Source organism: Heterodontus francisci, chromosome 10 (genome assembly GCF_036365525.1).
Source record: "Heterodontus francisci isolate sHetFra1 chromosome 10, sHetFra1.hap1, whole genome shotgun sequence".
Classification (NCBI taxonomy): Eukaryota; Metazoa; Chordata; class Chondrichthyes; order Heterodontiformes; family Heterodontidae; genus Heterodontus; species Heterodontus francisci.
This window is the reverse complement of record NC_090380.1, coordinates 81,423,508-81,448,979: the sequence shown is the minus strand read 5'-3', so window position 1 is coordinate 81,448,979 and position 25,472 is coordinate 81,423,508. Positions and strand designations below refer to the sequence as shown.

The following is a 25,472-nucleotide window of genomic DNA, read 5'->3' as shown; positions in this document are numbered from 1 at the left end:
CATTGACTCTCCAGCCGGTGGCTGAGACCCATGTTGCCTTCATAAAATTATTCGATTATTTCAACTGTTCTATCAAGTTATATAATTTTTTAACCTGTTTGTTTGTCCTATTGGTCAAATATGTAGTGTCTATAATTCCCAAGAAGAATCTATTGGGCTGAATTTTATTTGGGCACTGCGCTCTGCGGCGTCGTGGGGCCGGTAAAATTCAGCACATTGTGTTTATATTTCAGGCAGGACCCAATACATGTATTTTATTTATTATATCTACAAATTATGCATTCTACCAGAGATATTTGGCAATTTGCCAAGCATTTGGTACAGAAATGCTGAATTTTCATCTTGCAGCTCCCAATAACTTTTAATTTAGACAATTAAAAAAAAAGGCTCCTCAGGTTAAAAAAAAAAGTTTGCTGACCCCCGACCTAGCTGGAGATCATGCGCACCAGATATTTACTCATTCCTGGTAACCTTTGGTCAGGTACACCTGAGGGGCAGAGGAACATAGGATCACAGGAAGAAAGGAACAGGAGTAGGCCATTCAGCCCCTCGAGCCTGTCCTGCCATTCAATGAGATCATGGCTGATCCGCGGCCCAACTCCATATACCTGCCTTTGGTCCACATCCCTTAATATCTTTGCTTAAAAAAAATCTATCTATCTCAGATTTAAAATTAACAACTGTTCTAGCTTCAACTGCTGTTTGTGGGAGAGAGTTGCAAACTTCTACCACCCTCTGCGTGAAGAAGTGCTTCCTAACATCTCTCCTGAGCGGTCTGGTCCTAATTTTTAGACTATGCCCCCTAGTTTTAGAATCTCCAACCAGTGGAAATAGTTTATCTTTATCTAGCCTGTCTTTTCCTGTTAATATCTTGAAGACTTAGATCAGATCACCCCTTAACCTTCTAAATTCTAGCGAAAACAGGCCTAATTTGTGTAATCTCTCCTCATAACTTAACCCTTGTAGTCCAGTTTTTATTCTTGTAAACCTACGTTGCACTCCCTCCAAGGCCAATACAGCCTTCCGAAGGTGTGGTGCCCAGAACTGCTCACAGTACTCCAAGTGGGGTCTAACCAGGGTTTTGTACAGCTGCAGCATAACCTCTGTGTCTTTATACTCCAATCCTCTGGATATAAAGGCTAGCATTCCATTAGCCTTTTTGATTACTTTCTGTACTTGCTCGTGGCATTTTAAAGATCTATGCACCTGAACCCCCAAGTCTCTTTGGACATCCACTGTACTTAACCTCTTACCATTTAGAAAGTACCCTGCTCTATCCTTTTTTGGTCCAAAATGGATAATCTCACACTTGCCCACATTGAAATCCATCTGCCACAGTTTTACCCACTCACCGAGTCTGTCAATATCTCTTTGCAATTTTATGCTATCATCTAGACTGTCTACAATGCCGCCTAACTTTGTATCATCAGCAAATTTGGATATATGACTTACTGTGCCATCATCCAAGTTATTAATGAAGAATGTGAATAATTGAGGCCCCAACACAGATCCCTGCGGGACACCACTAGTCACATCCTGCCAATCGGAGTACCCATTATCCCCACTCTCTGTCGCCTACCACTCAACCAACTTCCTAACCATGTCAATATTTTGCCCTCAGCTCCATGGGCTTCCACCTTAGTTAACAGTCTCTTATGTGGGATTTTATCAAATGCCTTCTGGAAGTCCATATAAATAACATCCATAGACATTCCCCTGTCCACTACCTTAGTCACCTCTTCAAAAAATTCATTGTCAGGCATGACCTTCCCGTCATGAATCCATGCTGGCTGTCCCTGATTAACTGAAATCTTTCTAGGTGTTCAGTCACCCTATGCTTGATTATAGACTCCAGAAACTTCCCCACCACAGATGTCAGGCTAACTGGTCTGTAATTTCCTTGGTTCCCCCTTTCACCCTTCTTAAAAAGTGGAGTGACATGTGCAACTTTCCAATCCAGAGGGACCACTCCTGAATCTAGGGAACTCTGAAAGACTATAGTTAGGGCATCTACAATGTGCTCCCCTACTTCCTTTAACACCCTCGGATGGAAACCGTCAGGTCCTGGGGATTTCTCACTCTTTAGTTCCATTAATTTCCTTGTTACTGATGTTTTACTTACGTTAGTTGTATTAAGTCCCTGTCCCCTATCGGCTATTAATTTTTTCGGGATTTCCGGCAAGTTATCCTCCTTTTCAACTGTAAATACTGAGGCAAAGTAATTGTTCAACATGTCTGCCATTTCCCCATTATCAATGACGATATCTCCATTTTCAGCTTTTAGTGGGCCTACATTGCTCTTGACCACCCGTTTTCCCTTTATGTAACTAAAAAATTTCTTATTGATTTTGACGTCCCTTGCAAGTTTCCTTTCATAATCTCTTTCAGTAGCTCTTATAAGCTGCTTTGTGTCCCTTTGCTGGTCTTTGTATCGATCCCATTCGGCCGGATCTGTGCTGCGTTTTGCATTTTTGTAAGCCCTTTCTTTTTGTTTTATGCTATCCCTAATCTCTTTAGTTGCCCATGGCTGTTTTTTCTGTGAAGTGGAACATTTTCCTCTCAGGGATAAATACTCGCTCTGTATTTCGTTAAATGTTTCTTTAAATATTCTCCACTGTTCTTCAGTCGTTTGACCCATTAACAGATCTACCCAGTTTACCGTGGACAGTCTCTGTCTCATCCCGGTAAAGTCAGCCTTACCCAAGTCTAAAATTCTAGTAGCTGATTTGTGCTTTTCACTTTCAAACGCTACCTTGACTTCGATCATTATTGTGATCACTATTTGATAAATGTTCATGCACAGTTAGGCTACTAATTAAATTTGGCTCATTACTCATAACTAAATCTAATATTGCCTGTCCCCTTGTTACACCTAGGGCATATTGCTGTAGGAAACTATCCCAGACACACTCCAGAAATTCACTACCTTTCCGACAGGTGCTAGTCTACCTCTCCCAATCTACATGTAAGTTAAAATCCTCCATTAATACTACTCTGCCTTTGTTACACACTTGCCTAATATGTGCATTTATACAATCTAACACCTCAGAACAGCTACCATGGGGTCTATACACAACACCTATTACATCCTTTTTTGTTCCTCAATTCCACCCATAAGGATGCTTTCCCCTCATTATATCTTCCCTCACCAATGAGGTGATATTATTTCAAATCAGTCAGGCTACTCCACCCCCTCTGCTATTTTCCCTGTCCCTCCTGTAAACTTTATAACCAGGTACATTTAGTTCCCAGTCCCGACCATCCTGCAGCCACGTCTCCCAATGGCCACCACATCATAATCTTCCATTTGAATTTGCACCTGCAGCTCATCTAGTTTATTCCTTACACTCCGTGCATTTGTATATAGAACCCTTATTTGCGCGATACCCCCTAACCTGTCCCTCAGCACTGATGCTTTATTCATCTGTTTATTATTTCCCTCTTCTGGTTTAACCAGTGTACTTCTTGCAGTTTAGTAACAATCAGCCTCACCACTAATCTGCATTCCTACCTTCTCTTTTAACTTCCTGTTTTTCCATGCAAGTTTAAAGCCCGAACTACAGCCTCAGTTATGCGATTTGCCAGGACTCTGGTCCCAGCATGATTCAGGGGGAGCCCGTCCCATCGGAACAGCTCCCTCATTCCCCAGTACTGGTGCCAATGTCCCACAAATTAAAACCCATTTCTCCCACACCAATCTTTGAGCCACGCATTTACCTCTTTAATCTTATTGACCCTTTGCCAATTTGCTCGCAGCTCAGGTAGTAATCCGGAGATTATTACCTTTTTGGTTCTGCTTTTTAATTTAGCCCTTAGCTGCTCATATTTCCTCAGCAGAACCTGTAACCTCGCTCTACCTATACCGTTGGTACCAACATGGACCACGACAACTGGATCTTTCCCCTCCCACTCCAGGTTCCTCTGCAGCCCAGATGAGATATCCCGAACCCTGGCACCAGGTAGGCAACAGAGCCTTCGGGACTCTCGATCCCGGCCACAGAGAACAGTGTCTATGCCCCTAACTATACTATCCCCGATTATGACTACATTTCTCTTTTCTCCCCCCAATTGAATGGCTCCCTGTACCACGGTGCTGTGGTCAGTTTGCTCATCCTTCCTACAGTCCCTGCTCTCATCCACACAGGGAGCAAGAAACTCGAACCTGTTGGACAAGGATGATGGCTGAGGCTCCCGCAGCATTACCTCCTGGATCCATTTACCTGCCTCACTCATAGTCACACCCTCCTGTCCCTGAACACTGGCCGAATTCAAGGTAGTTAATCAAAAGGAAGTGACTGCCTCCTGAAACACAGCGTCCAGGTAACTCTCCCCCTCCCTGATGTGTCGCAGTATCAACTCTGAGCTGGAGTTCCTCGAGCAGCCAACACTTGCTACGGATGTGGTCACTCGGAACCACAATGGGGTCCAACAGATCCCACATCATGCAGGTACAACACATCACCTGGCCCTGCATCTCTATTTTATATAATTAGATTTTAATTTGTTAGTTAAATTTCCGACATATCTTTAGTTTTTTTTAAACCACTTTAAAGTGGGAAGTTCCTGCTGAATGTAGGCTTTATAATGCAAATCAAGGCACCCACAGTTTCCTTGTCTTTTGATGCCAGGAATTGGTTGTGTCTTAATCTATCCACATAATGGCCATTCAGGGTTCTAGCTTCTGCCATAATAGCATTAAGGTTTAATGGTGGACTGGAATTTTGTGTTTTTAAATTTTGAAACTGCAGTATATATTGTTAGTTTTTTATATATTTTTGGCAACACATTGTTAGGATTAATAGTGGTGCTATTTTTTGGTACCATTTCAACTGACTGTATTGGTGTTATTTGATGGAGAAAAAGAACAAAGGATGGATGTCAGCAGATGTGTAGAGGCTTCCTCACCACATCCATCATTGCCCTCCAACCTGCACTTATTATCCAGCTATTAGCTGGATCGGTACGCAACTTCAGTCTCCTATTTGATCCTGAGCTAAGCTTCTCAACCCTATCATAAAGACTGCATGCTTTCAGCAGGGTAACAGTGCCTATCTCTGTCACCTCCAGAATCGACAATTTCACAAGCAGTATAACAGAACGCATCATAAGCATCCTCTAGCAGTGCTTGGCAGAAGCATGACCCAAAACAACCCAACAAAAGTCTCTCAGATTGTCACTGTCTGCTGCATGCTGCACATTTTTCCCATGCAACAAACAGGGTTCAAGGATGAAGCAGGAGGGCAACCTACGACAACCAAAAACCAACATGAAAAGAAAGATTTAGAAGATCTGTGTGCAAAGCAGCTTTGCAAGCTACTTAAGCAATACACCAGGCTCTTACAGGAGATCTTATAAGTACCCAATCCAGTTAAAGCATGAACAGAGACACACTAACCAAAGGAACAATGAGGAAATATGAAATTAACTGGAGGAATTATGAAATAAAAGTTAACTGTTGAACTGAACCTAAAGAAAATGGACATATTTGTGCCACAGACAAAATGGAGCAGAGGTCAAATGACCCCTCCTCTACTGTCAATAAACAGATTGAAGTTGAAGATGAAATCCATTATCCACATTTGAATTACCTTTGGGGAAAACACATTGAAATGTAAAACAGCCCATTCCATGCAAGCAACTCCTATCTTCAGGAATGGACCTAACAAAGTCTGTTGTCGACAGACTGACTCTACAGCCAAGATTAAAATAATAGGTGTGAAGTAGCACCTATTCATCAGAATGGACCACATTCAGGTGCCATCATGGTAGAATGTTTCCCATATTCTGGAGCATTGTACGAATCACCCCAGGGGAGAGAGCCCTTAGTCACCTGACCGACGGCCCAACCCGACATGTTTCTTCCTTAAAAGGTACCTCTCTGGAGAGGGGTAGAACAGCAAAACAGCCAGGGAAGGTCTTTTCCAGCCAGAACAGCTGTGAGACAATTCCAGCTCAGCAGGAGCCCTGCTGACAACAACCTTTTTACTACTACAGCAGAGAAATTGCAAGGTGACTTTGGAACTCCCCCACCTGCGAAAGTGAACCAGGATTTCCACCAGCAACTTCAGATTAAGGCTTAACCACAAGGAGCCTGCAACACATCATCCTTTTCAAGACAAAGTGTTTTCAGGCCTGGACCCTTTGAAAGATTTCCTCCCAAAAATCATCTAAAGGTTTTCTTAAAACAACAAAGTCTTACCACAGTTAGACTCTTAACTGCATGCTGCCACCCTACTTTCTCTATCTTTTCTTGTCTGTGTGTGTCTGTATGTGTGGATGAATGCGTGAGTGAGTGAGGTCACGAACACATTTCAGTTATTACGTAAAATATTTATCTTTCCTTTTTAATCTATGAGAAAACCCTGTCATTTGTCTATTTATTTCACTCTTAAAACACAGAGACTAACACACAATTTTTAAAAACATCATCTGCAGTCAGTTGAGAGGTGAAAAGCAGAAGTAACCCGCACCACCTCCTACCTGTCCATAACAGCAGAATCAAGGATTTCATGCATTCTCTCTGCAAAACCATTATCCAACATCATACCAAGAACACTGTCTTGATACAGTTGAAGTAAAATATAATCAAACTTAAAAATCCTAAAGCTGTGTGTGTTCAGGTGTTTTCCTTTGCAATTTGTATACTCTATGCCCTAGCCTCCTATTCTTTCTAGGTGCTCCTCTTGTGGCTGGCCTAAGAGAAGTGGCTGGGTACTGCAAGTAAGCCCCTTGGGAATAAGGCATTCCTCTATTTTCTTCAGCTGGTTCAGAAGATGACTGAGCTACTGTCTCTGCCACATCCACAGCTATTGGATCCCCCTAGTCCTCCAAAGAGGACAACTAGAGGATTTGAAAGTAACAGGACATACCTAAAAGGTTTTGTGAAGGGGAGGTCGTGTCTTACTAATTTGATTGAGTGGTTTTGTGAAGGGGAGGTCGTGTCTTACTAATTTGATTGAGTTTTTTGAGGAAGTGACGAAGATGATTGATGAAGGAAGGGCAGTGGATGTTATCTATATGGACTTTACTAAAGCCTTTGACAAGGTCCCACATGGCAGACTGGTACAAAAGGTGAAGTCACACGGGATCAGAGGTGAGCTGGCAAGATGGATACAGAACTGGCTCGGTCATAGAAGACAGAGGGTATCAATGGATGGGTGCTTTTCTGAATGGAGGGATGTGACTAGTGGTGTTCCGCAGGGATCAGTGCTGGGACCTTTGCTCTTTGTAGTATATATAAATGATTTGGAGGAAAATGTAGCTGGTCTGATTAGTAAGTTTGCGGACGACACAAAGGTTGGTGGAGTTGCGGGTAATGATGAGGATTGTCAGAGGATACAGCAGGATATAGATCGGTTGGAGACTTGGGCGGAGAAATGGCAGATGGAGTTTAATCTGGACAAATGTGAGGTAATGCATTTTGGAAGGTCTAATGCAGGTGGGAGGTATACAGTAAATGGCAGAACCCTTCGGAGTATTGACAGGCAGAGAGATCTGGGCGTACAGGTCCACAGGTCACTGAAAGTGGCAACGCAGGTGGATAAGGTAGTCAAGAAGGCATACAGCATGCTTGCCTTCATCGGTCGGGGCATAGAGTATAAAAATTGGCAAGTCATGCTGCAGCTGTACAGAACCTCAGTTAGGCCTCACTTAGAATATTGCGTGCAATTCTGGTCGCCACACTACCAGAAGGACGTGGAGGCTTTGGAGAGGGTACAGAGGAGGTTTACCAGGATGTTGCCTGGTCTGGAGGGCATTAGCTATGAGGAGAAGTTGGAAAAACTCGGATTGTTTTCACTGGAACGACGGAGGGGGAGGGGCAACATGATAGAGGTTTACAAAGTTATGAGCGGCATGGACAGAGTGGATAGTCAGAAGCTTTTTCCTAGGGTGGAAGAGTCAGTTACTAGGGGACATAGGTTTAAGGTGCGAGGGGCAAAGTTTAGAGGGGATGTGCGAGGCAAGTTTTTTTACACAGAGGGTAGTGAGTGCCTGGAACTTGCTGCCAGGGGAGGTGGTGGAAGCAGGTACGATAATGACATTTAAGAGACATCTTGACAAATATATGAATAGGAAGGGAATAGAGGGATATGGGCCCCGGAAGTGCAGAAGGTGTTAGTTTAGGCAGGCATCAAGATCAGCACAGGCTTGGAGGGCCGAATGGCCTGTTCCTGTGCTGTACTGTTCTTTGTTCTTAAAGTTTCACTCCTGTGTGAATTTGTTGACGCTGTATCAAATAACTGAATTTATTAAACTGCTTTTCACACATTATAGACTGAAATTTATGTTACGGCAGTGGGCAAAAGCAATGGCGGCCTGCCCGTGTGGGCCGCACGTCGCAGAAGACTCCACAATATTAAGAGTGGTGGCTCATTTAAATAGCTGGGGCAGACTGCTCACTCCAATAACGTGGAGGGGGTGGGCTGTCCGTCCCCAGCAATGACGTCAGCCGCCTCTGCACAGGCACTGATGCCATTTTGAAAGGGCTTCGAGCCCTATATTTCAATTTAAATATTTAAAGTTAGATTGATATAAAAAAATTAAACAAATTGATCTTGACCCCCCCCCAATAACCATGGAATTAATTCCTTGCCCTCTCCCCCTCCCAAAACACTTCCCTTGCGCACCTGACCTTCTTCTCACAAAGTTCATCAACTTTGCACTGTAACCCTTCCCACCAGCCCATACACCAATCAGATGAGTTTGAGGCCCCTCACCACCACCACCCGCCCCCACCCCACAGCACTGAAATACTTACCTGCTCCCGCTCCCACCAGTGTTCCACTCAGATCCCCGGATGGGGCCTTCCCACCGTCGAGGTCCGTGGCGGGCCTCACCTGGAGGCATTTTCTGGCCACGCCACCCCCCCCCACCCCCCGCCATGACCCTCAACGTTTGCAGGGGGGGGGGGGGTGGTCTGTAAAATTCGCCCTTATATATTCAAACAGCCTATATGTGTGTGATAACATGCATTATGCAGACAAAGCCAAAGGATTCTTTGGGGGTTGAATCCCTTTACAATGTGACTGTAAGGATGAGTTAGAGATCTAAATTGCGAGTGAAAAGTGTGCTCTGCTCCAAAATATAGGAACAGAGACTAGACCATTCAGCTCCTCAGACTTGTTCCATCATTCAATTAGATCATAATTGATTTACACATCAACTCAATTTACCTGCCTTTAATCCACATTTCTTGATACACCTATCTAACAAAGATCTATCAATCTTAGTCTTAAACATTTCAATTAATCCAACATTCACAGCCTTTTTGGAAAGAGAGAGTTCCAGATTTCTATTATCCTTTGCGTGAGAAAGTGCTTCCTGATTTCATTCCTAAAATCCCCAGATCTAATTTTAAGATTATGCACCCATGTTCTGGACTCCTGCCAGAGGAAATAGCTTTTTTGTATCTACTCAAACAAATCCATTATCACTTTAAAGACTTCAATTAGATCATGCCTCAAACTTTTAAACTTAAAGGAGTACGAAACAAGCTTACGTAACCTGTCCCCATGACTCATCATTCTGGTGAATCTGCGCTGTATCCCCATCAAGCCCAATACATTTTTCCTGAAGTCTGGAGCCCAAAACTGAATGTAGTATTCCAGATGGGGTCTGACCAATGCTGTGCAAATCTGACGCATCAGAATGCACATATATGGTAAGCTTTTAAAGCACTGTAAGACAATGTGAAAGATTGGAAGCATTTTGTGCCTTGCATATGTTGGATGGCTACTCAATATGAGGAACTATTGAATAGTCCTACTGTGATGAATTGAAGATGTTTCTATTACTCACTTGTTCCTTTGAGTTTTGTTTTCTGCATTGACATTGACCATCAATATTACAAAACCGAAAAGGTTTGGTTGTATGGGCAGAAAAGCAACTTTAACCAATTTTTATTTGGACTCGATAATCCAGGTTTATGATTCAAATCCCTGTCCACATTTATGTGAATTGGCCATGTTATAACTCACAATAAATAGCACTTTTTTCTTACCAATGCCAAGGTCCTTCCAGTACTGAAGCAGAAACTGACCCATAACTCTCAGCAAATTGAGGTATTCCTTGGCATCTGCAAAGTCTTGTTTATTATGAGTAGGCTCCATCATTGCACTGGGCACATCAACAACACCCACAACACCACTACAAGACCTAATAACATAAAATCAGAGTAAATAACAAGCAGAATATATCTCCTGCTGCACAATCATTAACATGTGAGATAAGAGTACTCAAAAATGGAAGAAATTCAAGGTGCTTGTCCAACTTCGTCATTGCATAATACTTCAACAACCAAGGACATGAAATTCTGGTCTGTTAGCATCACTGGAGATGGCTGTGTGAAGCCAAACGCCCTCCTGGGATTGCATGCTGCATCAACAACCACTTTCAACACCACACGCGAGGCGCACCATTTTGAGAAAGATGCTCACACAGGCCTCTCCTATATGTGCCAGAAGCAGCTGAAGTGGTGCTATCATGATGTCACTCAGCCCTATTGGCTGATGTGAAATCCAACTTCAAAATTTGGACCACGAAGGTCCATTGGGCGAATTTGCTTGTCACTTACCAAAGATCACGCTTTCAACTGCAAGACTGGCCCATCAGTACAGTTTAGATTAGATTAGATTTTAGATTAGATTAGAGATACAGCACTGAAACAGGCCCTTCGGCCCACCGAGTCTGTGCCGAACATGAACCACCCATTTATACTAATCCTACACTAATCCCATATTCCTACCAAACATCCCCACCTGTCCCTATATTTCCCTACCACCTACCTATACTAGTGACAATTTATAATGGACAATTTACCTATCAACCTGCAAGTCTTTTGGCTTGTGGGAGGAAACCGGAGCACCCGGAGAAAACCCACGCAGACACAGGGAGAACTTGCAAACTCCACACAGGCAGTACCCGGAATCGAACCCGGGTCCCTGGAGCTGTGAGGCTGCGGTGCTAACCACTGCGCCGCCCTAGTTACTTAAAGGACCAGACAGCCAACTTGCAGATGGATCATTTTGAATAACTCCTGCTATTGCAAAGTCTCTGGAAGTACTCTAGAGTGTTCTCTGAAGTGTTGTGATGAATTCCTGGATTTGGCAGAGAGTGTTGCTGCATCCTCACAGGAGGGACAGAGGATAGAGACCTATCCACACAAAGGGGGCAACAGGTATGGGGCTGCAGCTGCAGTGCCTCTGGGTCTGCAGCATGAGGGGGAGATGGAGCAGAGGCTACAGAAAGGTGAAGCTGTGAGATGCCCTTTGCCAATTTGAAGTTTGACTTCTCCATGCTCGTCAACAGTGACAGGATTCTGACTGGGAGGTCAGTCAATGTGCCTAGCATCTCCGTGTGCATGCCCACCAGCAATGTCCTGTATGCTGCTCCATCAAGGTCCTCATCTGAGTCCCCTGTTGCAGAACCTGTCTGCTACTTACCCTTCGGCGAGTTGGCAAATGAACCATCCTACACCCCTGACCTGGCTGCAGACTTCTCATGCTCAGTGACTCAGCATGTTCACAACTCTATACTAGCATGCATACTATGTGCAGTGCCAGTGTCGGAGCTGGTGGCTGTGACTGATCAAGTTATGGTGCCTTTTGATCAGTGCTGTGCTGTTACTCTTTCTTCTGCTCCTGTGGCTGCACTAGCTGGGCAGGCAGCAGATCTTGGGTGTCTGAAAGCAGGAATTCAGAAGGGGAAGGTTTGGGTAAGGGAAGGGGGCGTGGGGAAGAAGCAAGAGGTCACACCATCAGCAGCTTGCTCATTATACTGGATGAGGGCATGCTGGGAGCTGAGAAGGGCATAAGGCAGGAACATACTGTCATTCTCAATGTCTCAGCAATGCCAGATGACACAGGCAGTACCATGAGGCAGAGAACCATCTTGTCCATAGGGCTCAGAAGATGCAGGTGCCCCCATCCCCCAAATCATCGGTTCTTCTCTATTACCTTCTACTGTGTATTATTATGTTCCTCAAGGGAGCGAGAAGTATGTCAGTGATTGTGTTGCACTGTATTTGGGTGATGTGCCTGCTAAAGCTGAACAGCTGGGGGGAAGGAGGGTGGTAATGTGGAGGCACGAGAGGTGGTCATGAAGTTAGCAGAATTGGAAGATGTATGAGGGTGAGTATCTGTATGTTAGGTGCGAGTCCTCAGCACCAGTGACTGGTGCTGGGTGAGTGATGTGGGTACAGTGCATTGAGCAGCATGAGGGGCTGCTGGAGTGACGGGTAGGAAATATCAGGTGAATTCACTGATCTTGACAGCCTGTGTGAGGTCATCAAAATTCTTGTGGCACTGCTGCCAGATCCTTTGGGGCCAAACATCAGGAATTCACCTCCCTGATTACCTGCTCGCACTCCTTGAGGGCCTTCTGTGGAATCATGATGTCTCTCTTGTGACCCTAGAGCCCTCTCTCTGCCCTGGTATTCCAATTTCCTTGTTCACAATTGCAACAACAGTATTCAGCAACCTCCTGTTATTCATTGCAGCTTTCCTCTACGAGGGACAGACAGCCTTTAAGAACAGAAGGCTGGCTGCACCACTTGCTATTAGCACATGCCATTTGGTTCCCTGCTGAGTGTAGAGGCAGCCAATTGTGCAGGAAGTGCTTGGCCCCAATGCTACAATCAGGTAAATGAGAAGGCAGCATCAAACCCGTTTGCTGTCTACCTCCACCTCAACGGGCATGGGCAGGTCACGAATCCCAACAGCCCAAAAAGAGGCGTGGACCAATTTATAGCCCCTAGTGTTTATACATTTTCTCAATTTATGTATCCCTTTTCAGTTTGAAAGAATAACTACAATTAGAATCACTTTTGCTTCACTTCTCAATTTTTAAAATTATTTGTTAAAATGGAAAATTCTGGTGATAACCTGAAAGAAATGAACTTTCTTGCAGAACACTGCAACATACCTTAGCATGCGGTTCAGTTGTACTCCAATTCTCTTATACATTTTGATTAGGCGGCTGTTGTTATAAATAAACATTCCATCCAAGTTTCTCTTCTCAATGTTCACTCCAAAAATAAAAGTCAGTTTATGTGGGTCTTTCAGTGCTCTATAAATAAGAAGTCAGATGAGAAGTTATATGTTTCAAAGAGTTTTTTTTTTAAATACATCAATGCACAAATACTGTCTTGGCAAATTACCAGTCCAATGAGATTTTTCCATTTTCTTTATATTACTTCAAATTATCAGTCACCTTAAATGATATCAAAGTTGAAAACTGGCACTTCCAAGATATCGGACACAAAAGTCAGAATTACTAATAGAAATGCCGAATTGGAAAACAATGCACTGTAACATTAACTTAACCATATTCCATATTTTGCACTTCAAATATTACCATTTAAATGATAAATATAGTAGCACATTACAGTTACACTCCCAACATGTTGAGGCATTGTAACAGGGCATCTGTTTGTGAGTGCCGCATTGCTGAAGGCTACAGGTATCTTTTTAGTAGGAGGGAGAGAAGACAGGCATCTAAGTTGTACTAACAATTGTTAAGCGGAATGAAATGATGTATAAATGACAAAAGAAAAGTGAACAAAATAATAATAATTCAATGGAACAAATGTATGACTTCAGGAGAACAGGTTTGTGAAGAAAGGAACAAGATGGATAAACAATAAGACCAGCCAAAGGTATTAAATAGAGATGAATGCAAACATGCAAACAAAAATATTGGGCTGTGTGTTAACTTGGGGGTGGGGCTGCTTCGAGGTCAGGAAATCTAGAAGAACAGGTTTCCCTCAGGTCCTGCCAAATTTAATGGCAGGAACTGAGTAGGATATTTCATCTCCGTTCCCTGGCCACAGCCAACCAGATTCAGGGGTTGACTGGCTGCCGGGCAGGTAGGCCTTTGGCATAAGGCTGTAGCTGGGAAGCAGAGAGAAGGGAGGAATAGGAAAGGTCAGGTTGGGTGAAGAAGTTTGGAGGCCACAGGTAAGACCAGATGCCTGGAGTCGGTGGTGGAGGCGGGGGGTGGGGGGGCAGGGTGGCAGTGTGCGAGTGCACAGTATTGGTGGTGGTGATGAAGCAGGTAAACTAGATCCAGCAGGTAAATGGAAAGACACTTAACTCCTGCAGTCCTCACCTCCTTTTAACCACCAGGTTTCCTGAGGCCCAGAAACCTTACTGTGCAGGGTTAAGTGTGAGGCATCAACCCAGGGAGGCTGTAAGCAAATACATTTGGATGACTGTCTGGGATGGTAGAGGAAAATGAGTTTGGCACAGGTATAGTGGTGAGGTTAGATTGAGGTTAGAATAAGGTGCAGACAAAGGAAAACGAATGGGCGAGTGTAGAGCCAAAGGCAGAAAACATGGCAGAACAAAGAGAAGCATAAGAGTTCAGGTCCAAGATCGTAAATAATTAGTGCATGCAGGAGCAACAGAAGTCAACATATTCATTTGAAACAGAAAAGAGCCTCAGGTCTCTCACAAGTGCTTGGATTTTTGTTTTACTCAAAAGGGAAACACATTTTCATCAGGTGATTAAAAAGTCAATGTTATGTCTGAATCCCTGAAAAGAGGACCACCAAAAGATATTGAAAAGGATCCTTGAAACTGCTCCCTCCAGAACTGATTATCCTCAGAACCACTGCAGCAAACTGACCTGTAGAATGTGCAGAGCCTTACAGAGACATGTCCAAGAAATCAATATAGTAATACAGACTCATGCAAATAAAGTGTGAACAAAATGTGCAATGATTGAACCAAACATCTAAACCTATGTGTTGCAATGATGTTCTGTAATGCCCTTTATTGCCACTAGAGGGCGATAGAATGCTACTAATTCATTAGTTTACAGGAGACATTGGACTGAATTTTATTTGGGCGCCGTGGGGAAAGGCGGGACATTCAGCGCAGTGAGAGTTTTTTTGACAATTGTGCAGCAGGTGCTTGTGCCCTCTTTTAAGCGCCCCAGCACCTGCTTCCTGACAATTGTCAAAGAAATACATACCTGACTGCTGAAGAGTGGGGATGCTGTCAATCTGGCAGCAAAGCAAAAGTGCTGCAGAGATCCAGCAGGTCAGGCAGCATCTGTGGAGAGAGAAGCAGAGTTAACTTGTCCAAGTTCACAGACCTGAAAATTAACTCTGCTTCTCTCTCTACAGATGCTGCCTGACATGCTGAGTTCCTCCAGCACTTTCTGCTTTGCTGCCACATACTCTGCTGTGTCCCAGTGTCCTGTGAAGTTGCGATCCTCTTCTCCCACTCAAGTGTAACATTCCTTCTTGTAGGTGTGCCGCACCTGGATGAATAATTTTATATTTGCACATTCCAGGACTTGAGATTTAAATAGATCATAAAATATATTAGAGGTTTACAGAGAACACACTGACTCAAATGGGAATACATGGGTGTCACAGCAATGTAAATACGTTTTTCACTAAATGTTCCTCGCCAACATGTGTCCTTTTCTCTGCGAATGATGTGTGCCAGCATGTAGCGCCAATGTCACATCCCTTTGCATCGTTGGCCCTTCAGAAGAGCCAATATATGCAATAACATCATTGCCATGCCACCACTACACATGAGCGTCTCCACGGATGCAGTGACATGGACATTGGCTCAGTCAGCTGCTGCCTCTAATGGTTTACACAGGGATGCTGCAGATGTGGACTGGTGCACAGCGGGTGAGTGAGGGTGATGTGTGGCTTGCAGAGTTCATGTCCGTTCCTATGGTGCAGACAGCTTTCGTCTGATAAGCCACTGCCGTACATCCCTGCCTCGCTACTAGCCCTGTGTGCAGAGCCTGGGTGCCATCTGCCCTCCCATGCGTCTTTTAAGTTGTAGGTCCTCAGTATCCTCATAGTCCGAGGAGGAATCCTGTTGACGGCTCTCCTCATCATGCCAGGCCTGGTCCCTATTGGGTGCATAGTTGTGCAGAGCAGCAAAGAAAGGAGCTGGCCTTTTCAGCCTGTAGTACAGGGCATCACCCTATCCATCCAGGCATTGGAGGCGTTCTTTCAGCATGCCGATCTCCTGCTAGTGATGGCTCATGTAGCTCCGTAGCTGGCATTGTATCTCTCCTCTGCAGCAGTGGTAGTCTCTCACTAGTGTCAGGAGCTATTTCTGCAAAGGATATCCCTTATCTCCAAGAAGCCACCCCTCCATCTAAACCAATTCAGTGAACAGATGTGACAGCCGGGACTGGCGCAAGACTCGGGTGTCATGGCAGCTGCCTGAGAAGTGGTCACACATTCGCAGCAAGCCTCTGCGGTGATCACATACCAGCTTCATCTAGATTGAGAAGGCTCATTTAATGGTGACGTCTGCAGGTGGTAGCCTGGCGGGCAGCCTGATGGCCACATGAGTGCAGTCTATGAACATTACAACCTATGGTTCTCCGGCAATGGTGCAAGAACCAATGGCCCTCTGGGCCTGGCTGTGAGAGTCCGTCCTGAAGAGGACGTGCTCACTGGCCCTCCGGTGCAGGGCATTGGTGACCTTCCCGATGCAGTGGTGCACTGCTGACTGTGTGACCCCACAAGCGTCTCTGGTGGGCCCCTAAAAAGCTGCAAAGGCATCAGGCTTGAGAACCGCTGCCACTATGAGGAACAAAGGCATGGGATGTCCATCAGAGCCCATGGGCTGCAGGTCATCCTTGAGCAGGGCACAGAGACGTGTCACCGCCCTCTCTACATGCGCAATCGCCTCAGACACTTGTGTTCTGACATCCGATGGCATGTCATGTGGGGCGTGTAGATGCACGGCAAACGTAATGGCGAGCTCCCCTTGGGGGCTGCTGCTTACGACCGGGGGTCTCTGTGGATCACACCTGCCTGTTGATTTTGCCTCTGGCACATATGGATCCTCAGGAACAGAGGATCACACAATGTAGGATGAGCCATTCCTATTTCATTGTGATAAATAAAGTTGAACCCTTCATGTATTCGAAGGTTCCTAACAGGGCAGGGATTGGTGTTGACAGGTAGATCAGCTGCTTTCCTGGATCAACTGTGTGATGTGCCTTGGCATTGCCCATCTTGGCCAACACTCACAGCGGCACAGCATGACCACATCAAGATCCTACCAGACGAATCAATTGCCCCCACCATCCATATAACCTTAATGCTGCTGCCCTTTCTGGCACCATCCCCACACACAGGGTACCTAGTGTGCCATTGCTCCCTCACAAACATGAACAAACACAGAGCGTACACTGTTAATGGAGGGATGGTACACAGTACCTCCCTTCATGCCAGCACAGCTTTCCCTCCAGTAATCCCAGACCCCCTCCCTTTAAGAATGCAGAGTGAGACTCCTGTGTATTCCCCCCTCCCTTCCAGTATGCAGGGTGTGACTTCTGTAATGCCCCCCACTCTCCTCCCTTTAAGAATGCAGAGTGAGACGCCTGAAAAGAAACTTACCTTCTGTTGCAAAACCTTCTGCCTCTGTGGACCCACCGACTTTTTCAATCGTGAACGGGACGGCACGTGACGGCCTCCTGTTCATCGAAAAATCAGGAAGTGTCAATGGAGAGGCGGTGGGCTGCATAACCAGCAAAGGAAGTACTGTTTACCATATGCTAATTGTGGTACCGCCACCCTGCAGCGGGGGGGCTGCACCGAGGTCCCCCAGCCGCCAGTAATTTGCGGCGGGCCCTTCTCGACGTCACGAATTGAGGCAGGCTTCTCTATGCAGAATTTTACCGGCCCCCGCGCCAAGATCCACGGCGTTGAGGGGCCAGTAAAATTCAGCCCATTTATTATCAGAATTTAATGTCTCGGAAAATAGTAGAGAAAGAAACTTCAAATGAGAAGACCTGAATATTTTGACAGATGGCCACTGGTCCTATAATATACAAACACTCCTTCTTTACTATTTAAAAATGTTATTTAGACACAATTATCACATTCGATACAGTGGTACATTTGTTTCAAGCCAATTTCAAGCAGCAATTTTTTCTAGTAAATAGGAACGATTAAAAGGTGAGCATGCTAAAATAATTTTTATTCAAAAGCATATGCTAAGATGACCTTTATTAAAATGAATCATCTCTTTAATTACTTTGGTCTGGCAAGTTTACCTTAAAAATATCAATTCATCACATGGGGGAGGATTTGTTCTATGCACTGTGCGTAATGAAATTGGAAGCCTGTTCTTAATAAATCTGATTTCACTGCACACAGTACACAGAGGAAATCATCTCCCACGCATGTGATAAAGTCAATCTCTTCAGTCTGACAACAACCATATGCAGGTATTTGACTCCCATATAAAATGATTAATTAATACAATAGTTTTTGCACTAATTAAGTAAAAGGAATTAGGTACACTTTTTCCAGAATAAAATGGAGGACAACGTTCTTCTAAATTATGATTAGAAGGCATATTCAGAAGTTCATATTTTACACCATATAAACTCTGAAGCTCTATGTTGCAATTTTCCTCAGCATTCAAAAGGTAGTAATTGACCGATATTAAATGCAAAGTGGACTTACCTCAGTTTTTCTTGATACAGTTTCTTCTTCCTGTCTACATCCCTCTCAGACTTTGACAATTTACTATAAGCAGTGGCAAGCTTATACCTATTCTGGAAAGGGAACATTTTATGTCAGTTAGAAAGCAAAAGGGGAAAAAAACTTAATTATTAGCAAGTTACTGATGTTAAAAAGGGATCATTTCTGAATTAGTACTTTTCAAATTGGATACAGAATAATTCAACTCTGTATGTATGCTTTTTCTGTATGGAAGCTCTTACCAAAAACTCGTCATAACATACCCAATTTGTATGTTTGCAGATTACAAATTTTCCTATTGTGTGCAAAAATCCACATTTCAATTAAATCTTAGTGAGTTGCCTGTTGATCTTATCCTGCTTCACCAGATATGCATCTAACTGAAAAGACCATTCTCATACAACTAGAATCCTACCCGCCCAGGATTGGAATCTATTGTCTTTTAAGTGTTCTTGATATTTTATCATAAGAGGTGGGAAAGCAAAGGCATTCTATCTAGTCTTAGTGTAGCATATGGTTTGCCTTTTATTTGGTGTGGATATATCACAAACAGGCAATTGAAACCTATGGTCAATATAGAATCTGCATGTTCCTTTTATTTAGAAAGGTACAAAGGAAAGATGTACTACATGATTGCTGCTGTGATAGACAAAAGTGTATCCAAAAATTATTGGCTTACCTGTGCTTCCATGTTGTTATCACAGGTCTTTTCTAATTCCTTTACTTTAAATTTTGCTTCCAGCATCCTTTCCTCTGCTGCAAATACCAATTCAAAAATAGCTTCATGTTTCAATAGTTGGTTTAATGTCCAAAAGATTTTAAATAATTTTTACTCAGTATTTTAAAAGTGATATTTATATTTTGCTTTTAAATTAGGCTAATGGATTTGATTTTTCACTGAGTGGAATTTCAATTCTGTTTGTTTTAGGAGCGTCATCAGGTAAAATGCACATCGGTCTTAGCAGAAGGGAAAAATAATTGAAGTTAAAGCAAGGAGAGGGCAGATGCAGTAAACATTTGGGGAGATCTAGCGACAAAAAATTAAAGGACCGATATGACTCTGATTTTCCAGTACGTATCTTATTAAAATCAGTTTTAATACTGTTATCTAATTCTGCATCAACATAAAAAGGAACAAAAGTTAAGATCACTATCGGTTTGTAGGAATAAGGAGAACTAAAAGTCATTTAACGAAGTTAAGGAAGGAAAGACCCCTGATAGTTCAGTGGGTAATTATGTGCATTGCATGTTTTGATAGTGATATACGAATCTGAAAGTTCCAATTTCAATTCCTGATTACTGTCGAGCCTGGGCAGGCAGGGGAAAAAATAGCCATACCCTCCCCTTCTTGATCAATATTAAACAATTTGGCTGAGAATGGGTACACATGCAGATGTCAGGTTAGGATGGAACTGGATTCAGCTCTTGGTTCTCTAACCCCAAGCCTCATGAATGATTAGCCTGCTGATGCATTATTTAGATTCATGCATAAGAGTGGGTGCTTCGGTGAAATACTGTAAATTTTTACTGGGTGAAACACATGCAAGTATAAGTTACTGTTTTCAACACAGGAGAGGAGAAAAAAATAATGTAAAATTCACCTATTAGAATAAGTATCGTTAGTAGTGACAAGGATGTAATTTGATCTTTATTTATAGGTCACAGTGATTTAACCTTAAAATTAAATGAAATTTAGCGAACAATGTCATTCATTTGGTAGTGATTTTCCCAATTTGGATGTCTTGGGCTCCCATTAAAATCAACAGAGCTAGTCTGTGATGTTTACTGATGGAATTATTCCAGAAAGAATCCATTTAGCATTAATCCATACCTATTTTAACAGCAAGGTCTGCCTCCTTCACCTCTCTTGAAGCACGTACTTTGAACCCTTTGGAAATATAAGTGTACTTCCTACAGAGATAGCAATGAATGTCAATTAAACATCAAGCCACTCATCCAGCCACTTTTTTGATGTTAGTTATTCTTAGTTTGTATAGAATTTTAGTTCTAGTGAAGGTCACAGATACATTTTTGGCAAGCAAACGTACTTCAAATCTTTATGTCAGCAGCTCATTCTGGGCCTCAGCATGGATACAGATCTCCTGAAAATGATGTAGATCTTACTGCTTCCTTATTTTTGTTAAACATTTTGCAAAAATGGAACGTGTATGAAGTGTTTTACAAAGCATATCAAATTAATACATAAATGAAATTAAGGAAACAAAGGCAAACATTCTGGAAACAGAATAGTGAGAATTAAATAGTCATTAGTGAGGATTACTTTTTCTTGGAGACTGGAAGCATGTTTTGAATGATTAGCAAATTGGAGCATCTTTGGTCCCTGGCTATGGAACAAAAAAGCTCAAGTTTAGTCTTCTCCTTGAAAAATAATTAAGCTTTAGGATTTCAACCTTAATAGGAACTTTATTTAAAAGGGCTCTAAAATTGTGATGTTAGCAGATTATTTTCTTACCTCGGTCTATACAAGGAAAAGGCAAGGTGTTTAGCGTGAACCTTCTGTCCCTGGATAAAAATCTTCATACGAGGGTTAATGTATAATATCGCAGCATAGGCTTTAAAGGAATAGCATTCTGGTTGGCTGAAACATGACATTGTTGACATAATTTTTGATCTCTGTATTACAGTACTGTGTGATGTAATCACTATTAAATAGAAATTCTGCATTATTAAAAATGTCATGCATTTCAATAGGCTACTTACAAAGAATCCACTAAAAAGATCATTGATTTATTTCTGCTGTGTTGTAAACATATACAAATACACAAAATATGCAGAACCTTAAATAACCTGACCTTTTATTTTCGGAGGACTTGTATATCAGAATTGATACATTCATATGTATTTTACACCTTCATCATTATACTCACTGTAATTTTGCAACCACAATTCTCCATCATTAACTGTCTATTCATCAATACTGCCAAATCATCATGACCTTATGGCAGTGAAGTATTAAGAAGGCAAGCAAAGGAAGGCCTTGTGCAGATTTTTTGAAAGATTAACTGATGTTCAGTGCCTAGAATCATTATAAGGAGTCAGCTAATCCTCTAGTATCTGCCATAAAGGACAGCTTGCCCTCAGCACATAATCGATATTGAGGGTCTCCAAATTAGTGCCGACTGCTGCTCTGAATATTGAGTGCTATGCCTTTCCTACCTGCCTACCTCAGTCTTCTCCATTGGCAACCTCGGCAATTCCGGACGGCAGTAACCTGCTGGCATTACAAGTTTATAATCGTCCATTGTTGTAACTGACAATGATGGAAAACGTGGCATAGGTTGTCACTTCATTATTAGGACCTACTTTGAATATACCCACCTATTTTCAATATTCAATGTCTGCTGGCACGTACAGTGGAAAATGTTGGCAGTGATAAAACAGATCCCCAACTGATTCTCCTCCATCACCACACTTACCCCCAATAACCCCACCCCCCACCTCAACACCCACAGCCCCCTGCCTCCAGGATTGCCTGAAATCAGCAGCAACAATGAGGAAAACTGAAGCTCATGTGTCATTAGATATCAAAAATAGGTGATTCAAAGAATAGTAAATATTTATCACAGTATCCAGTTGATTTTCATGCTTCAGCTGACAAACCCAGCAACCTTCATTTTTGGCTGAAGACAATCAAAACCTCAAATGAATTATTACCAGTCGTCTATCACTCATCTAGGGTCCTCTGTGTAGCAGAATCACAGGTAGCCATTATTCTGCATTTATGAACTGGCTGCTGATTTCAAACTGAGTATAACATTTCAATGCTGACAAACTAGTTAAGTATTTATGTTTTTCATTTTATAACTTACGTTCCACTTGCCATCATTCCTGTCAGTAGTATATCAGAAGGGTCTGTTTCAATATCCAGTTCAGGTACTCCATCATCATTCAATTTTAAGTTGTAGATAATAACCAAAGTACCTGTTAAGAAAATACATTAATGAAAAGAATGAATTTTATTCTGAGCGAATTGTGAGGAAAAATGCAGAAGCCACATACATGTTGGGCTGGATTTTAAGTACCCGCTGTCAGGAGCAGTGGTGGGTGAAAAAAAATGCTGGGCCATGATGTACTGCATGGCGGCTCATTTAAATACCTGAGTCAGCATCCTCCCCCCCCCCCCCCGGGTAAATCACGCGGAGGGGGCAGGCTGTCTGCGCCGGCAATGGCATCTGCGCCGGCAATGGCATCTGCGCCATTGATAAAGGGCAGCCATCCCTGCCAGTGAATTAAAATTTTTAAAGCGATACCACCCCCAAAATGTACAGAATAAAATACTTACCCCGTTTTCCCACCCCCCATAACAAATCTGCCCTTCCCCACCCCCCCCCACAAAACACTTACCTTTGGAATATGTCCTTCCCCCCACCACTCCCCAAACTGTACAAAGTTCGCAGTTCATCCCTTACCACCATTTCCTACACTGATGATTATTTGACCCCGTTCCCCACCCCTGCACTAAAAAGCTTAACTCCCCCCCACCGCCCTCTAACGGTATCACACTTGCTTCCCCCAGATGGGGAACTGAAGATGCAGGAGCTCTGGCCACCGTTCTGAAGATTGCGGCAGGCCCGTAAGATCCTAGGTAAGTGCATGTTAATTTATTGATTTTATTAATTTGCATATGGTAATGCGGGTCCCTTCGCCCCGCAGTGAAGCGGCCGCCACGGAGCCTCACCACCACCAGGAAGATCGAGTCCGGCCCTCCCGGCGTCAGAATCTGAGGCGGGCCTCTGCCGGAACGATCTTCCAGGCCCACCACGGAGTCCGATTCGGGAGCCTTGGTAAAATCTAGCCCAGTAGGGGAGTGGCAGATACGCAGCAAAAGCAGTTCAAGGTAGGAAAATGTGAAGTAGTACTATTTGGGAAAAAAAGTAATGGAAATATACCCTAAACCGTAAAGTTTCAATGAAATGCAAGATTAGAGGATGTTAGGTGTGCAGATAGGGATGATCACTAAAAGCTACACTGCAGATGTAAAAAAAATATTTAAAGGTCAAATTGGATTCTGAGTCATATAGATATGTAAGGGGCATTGAATAAAACTCAAGGGGAGGTGATGTTTAGTTTGTACATCAGTTAGGTTGCAGTTGTTGTACTGTGTGCAGTTTTGGGCAACCAATACCAGAAACCATGTGTCATATTTTATGCTGGCGACGGGAGTCCGAGTGGTGGGCTGGAAGTGGAGTGGGGATGGGGGAATATACTGCCTCAGGCCTCCATCAGACCGCTGTTGCTACTCCATAGTGGGCAGCCAATTAACTGCTGGCCATCAGGATACTGTCCCTTTAGGGGACTTGCTCCCACCTCCAGAGCTGCCAGCCAATTGGAGGGCTGGCTGTACCAGCAGTGACAGTGGAAGCAGAGGTCACTGCCAGTACTGCAGGAGACTCTGCAGAGCAGGGTGAAGACGACCTTTGGAAAGCTAAGTGAGGTCAGGGCCACTGGGGGGTGGGGGGGCTGTAAGATTTAGGTTCGGGAGTCACAGATACCAAAAGGGGGGTCGAGCTCATAATAGGATTTAAAATAGTTTACTAAAAAGCAACAGTTTAAATATAATGTATATTAAGTAGCAGTAACAGACTGAATGGATTACCAATCCCAGATCACACAGTGGGGCAGAATGGTGTTGGCAGTCTTCCGACAGATGAGGCAGGCGGGATGTAGGTGGTCTCTTCGGTCCTCAGTCTTCCTGAGCTAACAAAAGCCTAACACTCTGCCAAAGCTGAGCTTTGGGAAGCTCCCCTTCTGTCCTTCAAACAATGACTACTTACCTTCCATGCACCTGTTTATATACTTTATTTCTAGGGGCTGGTGGTTCATCCTATGTCAATCACTTGTTCGAACCCTTCTAACCAATGTATACAGGATAGCTACCCGCGATGTCAGGGGTTGCCACCTCCCCCTTGTCCATCACCTCAGCTTGAGGTCATCTTTCAGTTTACTTTATACTGGAGGCCAAATATTGGCTTTCATTAGATATAGATACAAAGATAAGAGGTACACAAGGCACTAAAAGACTCCCTAATATCATCTTAGGAATATCTATGGTGTCTAGTGGCTTCTGTATAACCCCCTTGTGAATGTCAAGCTCTTCTCCCTCTATCTTGTTTACACCAGTGATGACCCTGGTGTTAGGAACGGCTTCTCTGTCTCTTTTGAGAGAGCAGAAAAAGAGCTCTTCTGTGGGTCTGTTTTAGACTATGCCTACTGTTTTGATAAGAATTCTATATTACTCTGAGAAGTATTATTTCTTAAAGGGGTCCCCTTTCTTACAAGGCCATTCAGGCAGGCCCCGGCGGAGGGTTGTGGGTGGGGAAGGTGTTAGTGAAGTTGGGGAGGGTCTTCCTGGGTGGAGTCGGCCATCACCATCAGGGGGCCCTCTGGGGGCCACAGATTTCCCTCAAAGGAGGGACCACCCCCCACCCCGCTAGGAAGCTACCAGGTTTCACCCAGCAGTGTCTCCATGCAGCGGCGGGCTCCCCCACCTTCAACAAAATTGAGGTGGAAGAGAGAAGAGGCCCTTAAGTGGCCATATTGCTGTCATGTAAAAGACTTAATGGAAATTTATTAGGATGAAAATATACAGATATCAAACTGGAAAATGTAAGGCTGTGTTGGATGTGCAGAAATTTCCTCCAATTAAATACTGGGAAAAATAAAGCCATTGCCTTTGGTCCCTGCCACAAACTCTGTTCCCTGGTCACCGTTTCCATCCCTGGCAACTGTCTGAAGCTGAGCCAGACTGTGCACAACCTTGGTATTGTGTCTGATCCATACATGGGCTTCCGGCCATTAAGAATTACCAACTTTCATAACATTGCCTGACTCAGCTCATCTGCTGCTGAAACCCTCATCATGCCTTTATTACCTCTAGACTTGACTATTCCAATATTCTCCTAGCCAGCTTCTCATCTTCCACGCTTCTTGAACTTGTGCTCATCCAAAAATCTGCCGCCTGTGCTTAAATTGC

General features: G+C 43.5%; 1 protein-coding gene across 1 annotated transcript in view; it reads right to left on the bottom strand.

Moving 5' to 3' along the window:
- LOC137374196 (ATPase MORC2-like) overlaps nucleotides 1-25,472 on the bottom strand; it is a 69,180-nt gene that overhangs the window by 6,922 nt on the left and 36,786 nt on the right. Inside the window, exons 9-18 of the mRNA XM_068039984.1 lie at nucleotides 23,807-23,943; nucleotides 23,178-23,357; nucleotides 22,636-22,717; nucleotides 22,309-22,420; nucleotides 20,952-21,077; nucleotides 20,310-20,389; nucleotides 19,158-19,234; nucleotides 18,461-18,552; nucleotides 12,922-13,065; nucleotides 10,001-10,155 (exon numbers count right to left, since the gene is read on the bottom strand). Coding sequence (XP_067896085.1) covers nucleotides 10,001-10,155; nucleotides 12,922-13,065; nucleotides 18,461-18,552; nucleotides 19,158-19,234; nucleotides 20,310-20,389; nucleotides 20,952-21,077; nucleotides 22,309-22,420; nucleotides 22,636-22,717; nucleotides 23,178-23,357; nucleotides 23,807-23,943 — 1,185 coding nt within the window. The remainder of the gene's footprint in view (nucleotides 1-10,000; nucleotides 10,156-12,921; nucleotides 13,066-18,460; nucleotides 18,553-19,157; nucleotides 19,235-20,309; nucleotides 20,390-20,951; nucleotides 21,078-22,308; nucleotides 22,421-22,635; nucleotides 22,718-23,177; nucleotides 23,358-23,806; nucleotides 23,944-25,472) is intronic.